Below are 15,062 nucleotides of genomic sequence, written 5' to 3' on the forward strand. Positions count from 1 at the left end.
AGAAAATAAGCAAATAAGAAGAAGTGAGAGGGAAGAAGGACAAACTCCATTTAGCTGATGAGTGTTTAGTGAGCACCTACTATATTCTGGATCCTGTTGTAGGTATCAGGAATGTATGAGGAGCTTACATGCTAATGTTGGGGGAAGATACATAATTAAAAATTTCTAGAACTAACTGCATAATATGTCAGGGAGGGATAAATGCTGTGGAGTATACAAAGAAGGGTGAGCCCGTAGAGTGACCAGGGGCAGCTACTCCATAGGGAGTGGTGAGGGAAGACCCTACTGAGTCCAAAACACTCAGCAGACCTGAAAGACTGAGGGAATGAGCATGAGAACATCTGTGTAAAAAACACTGTGTGCTGAAGAATGGCGAGGGCAAAGCTTAACACTTCAACAAAATAAGATATAAAATCTCCACAAGCCCTTCATACTTCATGACAATCCACTTCTTCCCCCATTCAGAGGTACCAAATAAAAACAAAAATTCTAATCCCTTGCATACCTTAGCTCTTCTTTTATGGGTACTGTGACAATGACTATTTATTCCAAAACAAAAGCAGCTGGTACAACCCTTGGGATTTGCTGGGTCCAAGTAGAATGATCCTTCTCGACACACATTACACTCTGTACCCTCCACATTCTCCTATTGAAACAAAACACGAAACAAGAGATCACTTCTTCTAAAACTTCACTGATTGCGATTAGGTACTTACACAAATTAGATGCCATATAAGACGTTACGACATAGACGCTAACAAAACAAGAAAAGCTATGTAACTGATAAGCTTTTCTATCACATTAATTGTTTAAACCCTTCTACCACGCTCAAATGAAAGAGAGAATTTGCTCAATTTCACAAGATGCCCCTTGGCATCTTGAAGGTAGAGAAATAGAACCATGTGGATTCACAATATAGGCGGGCCTGGTTCATCCCACTTACCACCATCTCAAACAACTGCTGGGACTTAGGAATTCTCATACCACTTAGCAGAACCCTTTGGAGCAGATTATTATTAACCTGGGGTCCATAAGCTGGAAATAAGCTTCCAGGGCACCTACAAACCTCTTAAAATTGTAAACTAAGGGTTGTGTCAACTTCTCTGGAATGGGTCCATACCTGTTTTGTGATTCTCCAAAGGGTAAGAGGGGCTTTCCCTTCTGTTTCTATCAAACGAGCTAGTAACCATTAAATGCTACATGCATAGTGGAAATCTATTGCAGGTCAATCCCACTTCCCACATATTTGTATATATTGACTCAACATGAAGAACTTCCTCACTGACAGTGGCTGATGTCTCTGGCATGGCTCGTTCCGTCTTACCTTGCAGAGGCAAACTCCGGTTCCTGGATCACAGACTCCTGATTCGGTCCCATCCTTGTTGCAATGGCAGGGAATGCACTCAGGGAAGTGATAAAACCCAGAAGCACACTGGTCACACTGCCGCCCTGTGATTCTGGGCTTGCACCTGTATTCAAAGCCAAGGAAGCAAAAGTTTTTATCATCCTTCCTGCATGGTTCTGAAGTCCACCTGCATTGTAGCAAAGCAACTGTGACCCCGCTTCCCTGGGGGCAGTGATGCCTGAGCTGAGCCTAAAAGGACAAAGTGTCATGGGGTAGGAGTGGGGGTGGGTGTTCCAGACAGAAGGACCAGAGGGGAACTGCCTGGTGTGTGTGCGGAGCACAGGTATGAGTGGAGAAAGCTGGCCCATGAACTGAAGAGGGAGGCAGCTCATGTGGATGGAGATGCTGGCCATTGTGACACTGTTCAGGGGCAATGGAGCGAGGTGGCTGAGTTCTGTGCACTGAAGACCCTCTGGCCGGAGTACTGATCAGCTCTGGAACACAACAGATACAGCATCTTATTAACTTGCTAAGGCCTCATTTTCTCATCTGTGAGAGGGGATATGCTAGCTGCTGCCTCCCAGGACCCCTGTGGAGGTAGATGAGGTTGCACCTGGCACATGACAAGCTCTCGGACAAGGAATCACCATCTTGAAAAGCTTTAAGCAGGAAAGAGTGTGGTTGGGTGTGTGGGGGTGGGTGGAATCAAGATGACCAATTCCTCAGCCAGCTGTTGAGTCAAGAGGAAAAAGGGGCTAAAGTAGGGCAAAGACATTTGGGATGGAGACAAGGGATGGGTCCCAAGCTATTTTGGGGTGAGGTTGCTGGGGCTTGTAATGTTCTGGATGAGGAGACAGAAGTGGGGGGAAGGCAAGGAAGACCCTCGTCGTCCAGCCTGAGCACTGGAGTGGATGCTGGAGTGGGCAAGGCTGGCAGGGAGTCCAGCAGGCAGCAAGCAACCCTGTGCCTAGGTTCTAAGGAGGGCTCTGCAGGGATGGGGGAGCCATCCACATGTTTGTGCACTTGAACCACAAGAGGGGAGGGGAAAACACAGGCTGACAGAGGGAGAAGAGCAGTGAGCTGCCAGCAGAACTAAGAAGCTCACCACCCCACTAGGTGAAGAGAGAAGAGGAAGTGGGCACCAGGCTTCCTTCGTAGCTCAATCACTGAATTCCATGGTGGATGCCTGGTGGAAACCACACGCTGATCTTTTCTTTGTGCTTCTAAAGAGAGTACTAGGAAATGTGCTTTATATCAGGCCATTGGGAGGACAATCTGATATGAAATATTTTACCATTAACTTGCCCACAATACCTATTAAAATATCTTACCCAAGGGACCATCCTGAAAAAGAGAAATCTAACTTTATTTCCCACTAAGTTTGTCTTATATAAAATATCTGCTTAGAACCAAGTACAGAATTTTGTGTTGAATTAAGAACACATGCTTGAGGCAGGCAGCTTACCTCTGAATCCCAACTTGGCTACTTAACTGGATATAGACCTTGAGCAAATTAACCTACAGCTGAGTTTACTTCTCTGTAAACACGGAGATCATAAATTCAACTTTGTAGAATTATTGTGAAAATTAAATAAAATAATATCTGGAAAAGCCTTAGAACAGGGCTGTGCACACATACAAGAATTTGCTATTATTATTCTTACTATGGCATTGGCTAAGGGGAGCTAGTGGGACTCCCTTTATCTCACTCAGCACACCCAAAAAGACAGTCCATTTTACCTGCAAGGCCTACTGGCAGGTCAAATATCATTTCAGTTTCAACCCCATCCCCTCTGTCTTCCTCCCCACCTGATACCTGAAGAAATTCTTTTCATAAGGAAGCCAGTATTCTCTGAATCACCAGGCCCCTGGTGCAAATGGAAAGTGCCACCACTCTGCTTAAAGTGATCACTCCACTGCAGTGGATGGAAACTTTGGAAAGGGGTCAGAGACTCTTCCGGGAAGCTGGATAAACTATGGGTCACTCACAGGTTTGATTGATTGATTGACTGATTGATTCATTCATTCATTCATATTCTCTCTCTCCAACGCACACAAATTTGCATTCACTATCAGAGGGTTCCTAGGCCCTGATGGATAATACCTGCTCTCTTCTTGTGAATCTCAGACTAAATGCAATCAGACAACCCAGCAAAAAAAAAATGACTGTTACTGGATAACTCCCTATTTTGGGAGGGAGCAGTGACGGTGGCACATAAGACTCTAGTGGTCTAGAGTTAAGAAAGAAGAGGGTACAGACAGTCCTGTCCAACTAAAATTGTCAGAAAAAGAAAAGTGTGATCAGAAGAGAAGCTTGGAGATGGCCTGACTTAGACTGTGTAGGCTCTGCTCCTCTTAGCTGGCTGGGAGGGAAGGACACTGTGCACAGGCAGTGCTATTGTTGCAAGGGCAGCTTGTCGAACCAAAGTCCATGTTTCTTTTAGCAAACACGCAGTGCTTCTGGCTTACAGATACCTTAATTGAATGCTGGTGCCAAAGGAGCCACTCAGATGCTGAATGCCATGGGTGGACAAGGCTGAGAGTGGTGCAAATGCCCTGGAGCCAGGCCTTGAAAGCCAGGACAGGTAGACAGGAGCCTACTTTTTATATTGTCACTTGAGTGGAAAAGAAAGGAGCTGGAGTGTTTTGCAGGGAGGGCAGCTGTGGAAGCTGCTTGTTGAGACAAGGATAAATGGAAGCAAAATCATTCCTTGCCTCTTTATTTCAGAATGCTGTGAGATGTGGTGGCAAGGACAGGTGGGCTGAGGGCATGTGGCAACGTCAGGGATATAAGGTAAAGCTCTGGATCCCACTTTGCACGCATGTAGCAATGGAGCACATAGAGAGTGGATAAGAGAAAGCGAAAAGCTGGGCAGAGTAAGAAGAGTGGGGACCTGTGAGCTGACCCTGAGACCCCCAGATGAGACTGACAGGGAGTGATTAACGAAAACACAGAGAATATAGTATCATGATTCCTAAGCACTGAGCATATGAATCCCATGCAAAAAAAAAAAAAAAAAAAAAAAAAAAAAACAAGCAACCAAAGGACTTTTTGGTGGTGCCATGACAACAGGGAATAAAAAGGAAACTTCTTCTGTAAAGTCTGGCTGAATGTCTCTTAAAAACTACCTAAAGTCAGCCTGACCTTGACACATTTCTCCAGAGAAATATTCTGCTGCCCAAGGAACTGCCCTTGCTGCAAAGGCAAGAAGTTTCCAGCAGAAGCTGCCCGTGGGTGTAGAATGGCAGCTCTGGGGGTGCAGGTCAAGTGGATTCATCTCCAAAGCAATGGGCTCATGGCCAAACCTTACATAATAACATCTGCGCATGTGTGGGCGCTCGCCATGTTGCACAAACAACTAGAAAATCAGATGTTAGAGTGAACTCTATCCTTTGCTCATTATAATGGGTCTCTTAATATCACACTCATATCAATTCTGGTTGCAATCCAGAATCCAAAGTCTACCTTCTTCATTCATTGATTCCTTCAATAACTATTGAGTGCTTCCTATACACATATCTTTGTGTTAGGGGATGCAGGAGGGAAAGGACAAAGTAGAGTAAGTCGATCTTGACCTTGGCACATTTTCCACTAAGAACATAGGACATAGAGATGCAGAAAGTGAGGTAATCACGGGAGAAATAGGATGGCTGACTATCAAACTAGCTTGAGGCACTGAGATCATGAGGAAGTCCCTGTGGCCTCACAGAAGGCTTCATGCCTTCTTTGAGTTTGTTCTTTTCACACATAATCCTTGAAGGATATGCAGAATTTGGGGGTAACAGAAGAGGGGGAAGGAGAATTGATACCTGGAGAACTGAACATATGCAAAGTGTTTAGAGAAAGTAAAAAAACCAAGCCAGAGAAGAAAGCTGAAGAAAAGCTTAAGTTTGGGTAGGTGGGTGCCATATTACCATGAAAGCTGTCCTTTATTCGATCAGGGAGTTGAGACAGGTTCTTGTGCAGAGTGATATGATGGAAGTGGCACCTGGTGGACCCACGTGCCCTCAGGCAGACTGCACACAATCTGGCCCTCACCATTCCACACTGCCATTAGGACTTAGCACAGGACCTCTTGTTAGGAGGCATGTGTGCCTTCTGCATGAGGCACAGGACCCAAACTGGAGTGGGTGCTAGATATGGTCTGAGCCATAAAATATATTGGTATCTGACAAAATAGAATTTAAGGCAAAAATAAAAAATCACAGTAACCGAGAAAAATGTTTCATCCTAGTTTTAAGAAAATACCAAGAAGATAAGATCATAAACCTATAGGCACCAAATTCTGTAGCCTAGATTAATAGTTCTATATATTAGTGACAAAATTATGGGGAAAATAGATTTTTAAATCCCAGGATAATTGTATACTTGGCATATTCCTTTTCAATTAAGGGGCCAAAATGTTTTAAAAAGGGAATGAAAAAAAATAAATAAATAAATAAAAAGGGAATGAATGAGCGCATGCATAAACCTAGAAAAGGAAGGTCAATTAGGAGACCACGGATATCATTCAACCATGGGGGTGTGGTAAAACAACTCAACCAAGGTGGCAGCAGAAAGCAAGGAGCCATGGAAAGAAAGGGGAAGGAGATAATATACCTTTTCAAAAGTTGACACCTGATTGACTGTAGGTAAAAGGGGTTGATTTTAAGATGATACTAGGATTTCAGGCCTTAGGGACTGCGAAGAGACAGTCACTGGTAAGTAGAATTTTTTAAAAAATTCAAAAGAGAGAAATGGTTTGAAAGGCAAGGCAATGGCATGGGTTTCAGCTATGGAATCAGAGTTGAAAGAATTTTGGAGTTGTAAGGACCCTTAAAGATCATCTAATCTAATGCTTCATAATACATGTGAGGAGACAGGTGCTCAAAGAGTTTAGAGGACTTGTCCAAGTAAGAAAAACTTTCAGTTTATTACGACTATAAATTACACAAGTCGCTCGTGGTAATTCCACTGTTGATGTTGAAAAGGCTTTTGATTACTCAAAGAGTTATTTCTTTAGAAAATATTAGAAGAAAGAATGCTCCTCCCTGACCCTCAAATGAAACTTCCTAACGAAATTGAAGATTGTGTTTAGAGGAACCTAATGAGTTCATGTGAAAGAATTGGTCAAAGAGACCTGAAACTTGCAACAAAAAGAAAAACACATTCTTTTCTCCATGATACAACAGACTTTCTTGCAGTTGTTTGTACAAATTGTCACAGATCTCAAAGCTGAAAAATTGGAATTTTCGAATTTTATTTCACTCTTTATAGGGGTTCAAGTTTATCATACTATAAGAAAATAAAGCTGTTTTGAATATTAATCTACTTTAAAATAAATTACAAAATAATTGTAGCAATCCACAGTATTCAATCTCTACTTCATTAAAATTGCTGTAATTTTCGAAGCAATTGGGAATAAATTAGGTTGGGGCCATAAATCTGCGCCCTCAACTCACCTTTGTCATAAATTAGCTAGAAGACTGGGCAAGTTACTCTCCTTTCCTGGGTGTCAGCTTCCTAATCCATTAATTGTTTGGTAAAATTATTTCTACCTGCCTTCCTGAAGTCCTATTCTATTTCCTCTTTAATTTCTGATTGTAACACACAAAATATTGCAAAGTTATATTGTATAGATGCCAAGAAATCCATTATTTTGTCCAATGCTAGACTGAGGTCCTAAAGACGCTTGTATTGATCAAGATTTTGTTTTTAACAGCAAGACTAATTCAATCTGATATAAGACTGATGAAAAAATACCTTTACCAAAAAAAAAAAAACCTTTACCTTGCTTTTAATAATGGAAAATTATGTCATCAGATTCTATGAATAAACAAAAGGACTAGAATATCCTCAGAAGATTCTGTCAATCATTGACAGATAAGAAACTGGAAATCATTGCTTTAATAAACTAGCATGATGGCGACCACTTTCAGGCTATATTGAGATCATCTAAAGGACATGGTAATCCACCTGAATTTTCAGTCAAGCCACTTGTACAAATGTGCCTTTTCAGAAGGACAATACCAACGAAGTGCCTTTTGGGGGGACTTCTGTCTCTGCACATCCTCACAGATTTACTAAATGTTTGTGTTAGAGAAATAAAATATCCACAAAGGTCATAGACTTGACATTTTTGGAACAGAAGTGCTTCCAGCTCGGTATAGTTCCATCAACCCTACAATTCAACAAAGGTACTCCTGCAGAACCCACACCTGCTGGGAGTACCTTGCAGGTGTGTGTCCACGCTTATTCTTCGGGGTCCTCATTACCCTAACCTATTCCCAAACTTCCATCCCAGCCCCAAACTCTTCACTGGTATGTTCTGCTTTCAATAGAAAAACTGAAGTAGTCATTATGGAAAAACAGAACTCTGTTGGTCTGCCTTGTACTTATTTTTGTGGCTTTGTTTTTATTTTAGTTATATAGGGGAATACTATAATGTTTTCATTATTTAGGGCTCTAAGTTTCTTCAGATGTGCCTGAGGCCACTACAGAACACTGGGCTCCATCCTCTGCCAGGACTCCTACTCCCTAGTAACTGTTCCATTCATGATTATCTTCCTCTTCTGCCCTTCATGGAGTTTTTCATTCTCAGGTTATACATTTCTTATTCTGCTATTCAAATGGAACCTGTTCTTTTGGTCTTTTTTTTTTAAGATTTTATAGATTTATTTGAGAGAGAGCACTCTTGCACACAAGTGGGAAGAGGAGCAGAAGGAGAGGGAGAAGCAGACTCCTGCCTGAGCTGGAGGCAGGGCTCGATCCCAGGACCCTGAGATCATGACCTGAGTCAAAGGCAGACGGTTAACTGGTTGAGCCACCCAGGTGCCCCTCTTTCAGCCTTTTTATATACAGATTCCTCCTATGATAGCTATTGAATAAGCAGAGGATTTTAATGGTAAGACCTCCCCTTCTATACATCCTGCTTTTTCATCAGAGTATTCTTTACACTGAAGGATTCACAAAAACCAATTCCATATAAAGACACTGAATTATTTCCTTTTATTTGTTCTTCAAATATATTAAAACAAAAATGATATTACTAATTTAATCTGTTTGCCTTTTTTTATAACACCCTGGATTTCCTTTCCTGAAGCCAGTTCGAAATCTATGGTTTCCTTTGGTCTGGTAGATGTAGTAGGGGAGCTCTCAGGAGGTTTGTGTGTGTCTTATATTTTTTTAATTTATTATTTTATATATGTTATATGTATGTATACTCTTGCACTATATTGTTGTATATATGTATACTAATATATATATATATATATATATATATATATATATATATATATATATATTTGGGGTGAGAGGCAGGGAGATAGAAAAAGGATCTTAACAGGCTTCATGCCCAACGTGGGGCTTGGTCTCACATCCCTGGGACCATGACCTGAGCCAAAATCAAGAGTCAGACATTTGAGATGCCTGGGTAGCTCAGTGGTTGAGTATCTGCCTTTGGCTGAGGTCATGATCCCAGGGTCCTAGGATCAAGTCCCGCATTGGGCTCCCTGCAGGGAACCTGCTTCTCCTTCTGCCTGTGTCTCTGCCTCTCTATGTGTGTCTCTCATGAATAAATAAATAAAATCTTTTTTTAAAAAAAGTCAGACACTTAACTGATTGAGCCACCCAGGCGCCCCATGTTTGTGTGTGCTTTAAACAAAGATACTGCTGACATGTTTCAACAGCAACACACCAGCTTGATTATTGTCTTTCAATTGTTGTTCTAATTCTCCTGTGACTACTTTTCATACCAGAAATGGCAGACCTTGTTGGTGTTGCTCTCTTGGCTTCCTAGAGAGAAATATCCCTGTAGATGTCTCCATGGAGGGCCACACATTTTATTTACAAATACCCTGGAGTTCTTGTGTCAAATGTTTATGACTGGCTATGAGTTTGCTGTCTATAAAAGGGTTTTGTTTTTCAAGAAAGGGAGATTGACACCTATGGGAACATGAAAAGGGAGAGGTCAGCGGTAAGGAAGTGACAGAAAAATAGTAGTGCAACATTTGCTACTTGAGGGAAGAAGGCCCTGCTAGATAGAGGTAGATGAGAACAATAGAAAAGCAAAGTGGGGGCTGTTGGACTCCAGAGGGAAAGTGATACCCATCGATGAAAGACCAGAAGACAAAAAGACAGCTCTGTGACATCATGAAGAGGTCAGGAGAGGAGATGCTGAGAAGAATACCAAACAGCTCTGCTGAAATGAGGCCACATGGCCATGTGAGAAACCAAATCTACGAGATTCTGGCATTTGTCCAGCTACTGCTTTGGACCAAGGGTTCAAAGAGAGGGTATGGAAGCAATTTTCCCTGGAGAGGCAAAACTGGGTCAGGAATGGAGTCACAGGATCACACACATCTGTCCTTTCTCTCTCCTTTCTAGAAAGTTGATTGTGTCATGATCAGCACAGGCAGATCCTTTTTAGCTTCCCACTTCTCCTTTGTAGCCACAAGCTTGCAAGTATCTCCTGGGATGGTACATCTTCTGTTCTTAAGCATTCCTGCAGGTCCTGGTAGAAGTCCATGCTTCCATCCTAAGTGCCATTGTCTTCTTACATCACTAACTAACTGAAAATAAGTTAGGCATTTTCATGGGCCCCTGAATGCATTCGAAACCTAATGAAATGTAGCATCTTCAATAATGAACTAAATGCTTGACTTGCTTCCAAAGAACAGCTTAAGCACTGGAGGGAACAGAACCTATTATTTGTTAACTAATGGTGATGAAACAACTCTGGATATAACCTCAAAATTCCTTGTGCAAATCACATTCAGCGTAGGCTCACAGTTTGAGAAGCATGAGCAATTGAGCTGACTCAGGGTGGACTCACACCTGTGGTTTTAAAGACTTGAATGTTTCATGACTCAAGTTGTCACTCAGCTCCTTTTCCTGTAGCACAAAGGGACAGTTAGGCCCCCGGGCAACAATTAAAGTTGTAGTCAAGGGTCCTTCCTTAGGAAAAGCAAACGTTGCTGCTATAGAGAGTTGAATTTTGTCCCCAAAAAGATGTGTTCAAGTTCTAGTCTCCAGTAGCTGAGAAGGTGACCCTTATTTGAAAACAGGATGTTTGCAGATATAATCAAGTTAAGATGCTTGCAGAGCAAGGTGAGCCCTAATCCAATATGACTGGTGTCCTTATAAGAAGACACACATACCGAGGAGAAGGCCACATGGAGACAGAGACACACAAAGAGGATCCATGTGATGGCGGAGCAGAGATTGTGTAGAAACACATCTACAAGCCAAGCAACTCCAAGGATTGCTGGCTGCACCAGAAAGTAAGAGGAAAACATGGAAACAGATTATCTCCCAGAGACTTTAGAAAGGGCATGGCACTGTCAACACCTCGATTTTGGGCTTTTAGTCCTTGGGACTGTCAGAACATAAATTTCCATTATTTTAAGTCACCCCGTTTGTCATAATTTGTTATAGTAGTCACAGGAAATGAATGCAGCCGTCCTTGGGCTGGAGTCATGGATGCCTGCACCAGCAGCAACAGCAACAGCCTCCCCACCCCTTGGCTGCCACACCCAGAGCACCCACACAGACCCCAAAACATCCACTCCCCTCAGGCGGAGGGAGTGTAGGGTAGATGTGAACCTTACACTTGCTCCTGCATACTGCCAACCTCTGGCTCAGTTTTCCTGCCATATAACCCCCTCTCCGACTCTTCCAGCCTCTTCCCCTAGAAGACTGGACCTATTCTTCGTCCCTTGTAGCCATTCCCCAGTCCTGCTGAGAGATCAGGCTCATCAGCTGCAATTATGTGACATTGGACTCTAGTTCCCAAGGCAGAGCTCAAGCCGCTGAGCCGAACCTCTTAGCAACGCAACATCTGTAGGAGCTGACATCTGCCACTGTCCCTTACCTATTGTGCCCTGGACCTCTCAGTTCCCCAACGGCAGCCCCCCACTCAAGTCAGGCTGTCCAGTGTATAGCTTCCTACCTTGCTTGCCCACTCCCAACTGGGGCCCACTGTGGAGGCCCCAGCACCCCTTTGAGCTTGCCTGTCTTAGGGTGGCAGGCCTGAGGCCTTAGACTTTGTCATGCACTTCCCTCAACAAAAATGCCAGCTTACTCTAGAATGAAGACTGGGAGCCCAAACCTAAATACAAATGGATAGGTATGCATCACAAGGTCACACAGTAGAAGAAATGATAACTTAATTACACATACATATGGGACACTCCGAGAGCAATGCTGGAATGGATGGGCAAAGCTGTTTATGGCCTCCGGAACCTGGCCACCCACCCAGCCATCCGCCTGGCCAGGCTCTGGCAGGCCACCCTGAGCCTGAGGGGCCCGGTGACTCCACACACCACAGCCCATCCAGGGTGGGGAGCTTCACCCTGAGGTGAGCACAGAGCAGTCCTTGGACCTGTGAGACATGGGAAGGAATGGTAACTGGCATGTGCAGATGACATCTTCCCTTCCCATAATAGGACCTAATGGGTTCACCAACCCAGGCTCACCTGCACTGCCCGTGGTCCCTGTCGCACTCCTGGGTGGCAGCCCCAACAGTGCCCCTCCTGGAACAGTTGCAGCCTTCGCAGCCAGCCAGGGGATGGAAACTGAAGGAATGCGTGTCACACACCTCACACTGTGGCCTGACTGTGTGGGGAGGGCAGAGGCACTTCCCTGTCATCTCATCACAGAGGCGTGGGCCACAATTGCACGCTGGCCAAGGAATAAAGAGACATGGTGTAAGGGTGAGACACCACCCAGCCTCCAGCAGGACTTCACCAACTGCCAACATTTCCAGAAGCTTCCAAGGGGTCTGGGAGAAAAGTCTTGCTTTTTCTTCATGATAGCATTATTGAGTGGGGCTGCTCTGAAAGGCAGCTTTCTTGGAGCCCAGATCAACTCTATCAAATGCTCATGACAGACACGGCATGTGAACACTGGCTGAGCACAGCGGCACCCACTGGCACCAAGGCAGGAACTCAAAGGAACCCACCCAGTTATAGTTATGTGCCATTCTCATGAGACGTCTCTCATCTGTCAGAGGATCCTCTCACAGGCTCCCTGAAGTGGCCCCACATCACCGTAGTGCAACTGAGCTCCAGGTGAGGTCATAAGGCAGCAGCAGGACCCTCGTTAGGCAAAGGCTGGTCTCCAAGTGAAGGCTCCGTTTGTACCACACTCACACCCCTCACTACTACCACATGGCCCGTGCTGACCTTATGTCTCAGGCCACAGGATGGTTCTTAGATAAAAGTACCCAGGCTTCCTATTCTGAAAGTACTATCCTCCTGTGACCCCGGCTCTCCTCCTATTTCAACTGAGTTTTGATTAGGTTGCAAACATTGAAGGAGCTTCCACTAGGAAGAGGGATTGAGTTGTCCAGTATCTTGATGCCTAAGGCTCTATAAACTCACCTGCCTTGCCAAGCACATGGGTCACATACCTTGGGAAACACAAATGTTTATCTCCTAGAACCTATCTTCTCATAATGTGGTCCATGGACCCCTGGCCTGGGCACCATCTGAGTTAAAAGAAGTGCAGAGTCTCAGGCCCCAGCCCAGGCCTTCTGCCTCAGAACCTGCATTTTCACAAGATCCCCAGGTAGTCTCCAGCACAGTGAAATTCAAGAAGGCCTGCCCTAGATGAGCGTCACCTACCTGGGACCAGAGACAACCTTGGGTGACCCGAACGTGCACTTACGTTTGCAGTGTGGGAATCCATAGTAGCCCATTCGACAGCGGGTACACTGCCGCCCAATGACGCTGGGCCGGCACGGGCACTGCCCGCCCTCTGGGCTGCAGGGACGGCCAATGGCCCCGGTGGGGTGGCACTCACAAGGCAGCGCGCCCTTGTGGTAAAGGGCCACTAGGGACCTGGCAGCGTTCTTACAGAATCCAGAGGCGGTCTGGGGGCTGTGAAGACAAAAACAAGGTATTATTCCAGTCCCAAACTTCCCTTTCCCACTTGCTCTGCCAAGTGGTGTTTTGGGGGAGGGACTCTGGCTGTGGAGTCTGGGAACAAGTGAGAGAATGCCCCACCCTGGGATCCACAGCCAGTGACAGCCACCCTTCCACCCATCCACCTCCAGAACACATCACCGGACTGGTGGGTGGGACTCCTGGTGGCTGCAATAAAAGGGGGAAATTTTCACCTGTGGGATGAATTCTCTGGTATGTGAATTATACCTTAATAAAGTGGTTATCAAAAAAATTATAGGGCAGCCCGGGTGGCTCAGCGGTTTAGTGCCACTTTCAGTCCAGGGTGTGATCCTGGAGACCCAGGATCGAGTCCCACGTCAGGCTCCCTGCATGGACCCTGCTTCTCACTCTGCCTGTGTCTCTGCCTCTCTCTCTCTCTCTCTTTCTCTCTCTGTTTGTGTGTGTCTTTCATGAATAAATACAATCTAGAAAAAAAATTATACCTAGATGTGTATGCACCAGTACCAATAACAATGGGAGCAGGAGGCAGCCAAGTACCTACCTTCATTGAATGTTGTGTGTTAGAAGTTTTGCCTACATCTCACTTAACCTCACAACCACCTAACCAGTTAGGCCTAAGCCTCATTTCATACATAAGGAAACTGAAGCTTCTAGAAGTTTAGTGATACATCCAAGGCCACAGAGCTACAGAGTGGCCAAGCAGGCATTCAAACCCACAGCTGTTGGACTTCAGAGCCTTTACTCTTCATATTTTCTATAAAGGAGACTTCTGCCCATCAGGCCCTTGGAGCTGCTGGGCTCTTCAGGGAACCTGCAGCAGGTACAGGGTGGGTTTGCAGAAGAGAAGAGCAGAAGCCCACATGTAGGGCTGTCCTAGGCTCTTGGCATTCAGAGATCCTGAGAGAGTGGACAGAGAGGTCCAGGGAGAGTGGACTGAGAGGTCTGCTGCTCCGAGACACTCCCCACTCAACCAGATGGTAAAGGAGGGAGAGAATCCAGGCTGACGCACTTCCCAGTGGAGGACACCCCAGGTGTTATCTTTTAGGAATCTGAGTTGGACAACAGGAAGCAGCCACGAGGCCAAGAAACTCCAAAGGAGCCCATGAATCCCAGCTCAGTGGGTGAACATGAGGCAGGATGGAAGTTGAAGACAGTAATCTTGCCCAAATGTGCAGCACAAGGTCTGGTGCAGGATGGTGTATGCAGAGGAAAAGCATCTCCCTCCGGCCCCAGGACTCCCTGCCACTCCCTTGGGCACAGGGAGGAAAAAGACAGACCCAAGGGCCAGCCCCACCCTGCGCCTTGCTCTGAGTGGGGATGTTGGAGAGCCTTAGGAATCTCTGCAAAGTGATACTTACTCGATATAAAAACTGTTTCCTCCGCAATTGGTGACAAACTCAAATGACTTGTCCACTGATTTTTTGTGAAGTATTTGGTAGTCATAATCCTCCGCAGGCACCACTAAAACACGGACCTAAAGGAAACCTGTCAGCATGACTTTGGATTTCCAACAGCAGGGCATACTGACGGCTATTCATTACACTTTCTCTTCACTAAGATCCATGCTCTTGATTGTTAAGCCCAAGACCACTTGAAACAGGATTTATGAAAAAGGAATCACAAGAACTACCCTAAGCCAGTATGAAATGTTCAACCCACATTCCTATGTAAGAAGTGGTGTGTGCTGAGGCAGATCCCTTGGAGCACCTGCTCAGAGAAGCAGCCTCCTCAAGAGCTAGGGGGAAACAGGAGATCTAAGGGATCGGGGCCTGTGGAGAGGGCCTGGGCCCTGCGTAATCTATGCCTGGGATGATCCTGGACTGCCAAAGGT

At 45.1% G+C, this 15,062-nt stretch overlaps 1 protein-coding gene across 1 annotated transcript in view; it reads right to left on the reverse strand.

The window, feature by feature from the left end:
* Positions 1-15,062, reverse strand: part of LAMA3 (laminin subunit alpha 3) — a 245,708-nt gene that overhangs the window by 88,259 nt on the left and 142,387 nt on the right. Inside the window, exons 30-34 of the mRNA XM_055324044.1 lie at positions 14,590-14,705; positions 12,993-13,204; positions 11,801-12,005; positions 1,325-1,469; positions 506-646 (exon numbers count right to left, since the gene is read on the reverse strand). Coding sequence (XP_055180019.1) covers positions 506-646; positions 1,325-1,469; positions 11,801-12,005; positions 12,993-13,204; positions 14,590-14,705 — 819 coding nt within the window. The remainder of the gene's footprint in view (positions 1-505; positions 647-1,324; positions 1,470-11,800; positions 12,006-12,992; positions 13,205-14,589; positions 14,706-15,062) is intronic.

Source organism: Nyctereutes procyonoides, unplaced genomic scaffold (assembly GCF_905146905.1).
Source record: "Nyctereutes procyonoides isolate TBG_1078 unplaced genomic scaffold, NYPRO_anot_genome, whole genome shotgun sequence".
Classification (NCBI taxonomy): Eukaryota; Metazoa; Chordata; class Mammalia; order Carnivora; family Canidae; genus Nyctereutes; species Nyctereutes procyonoides.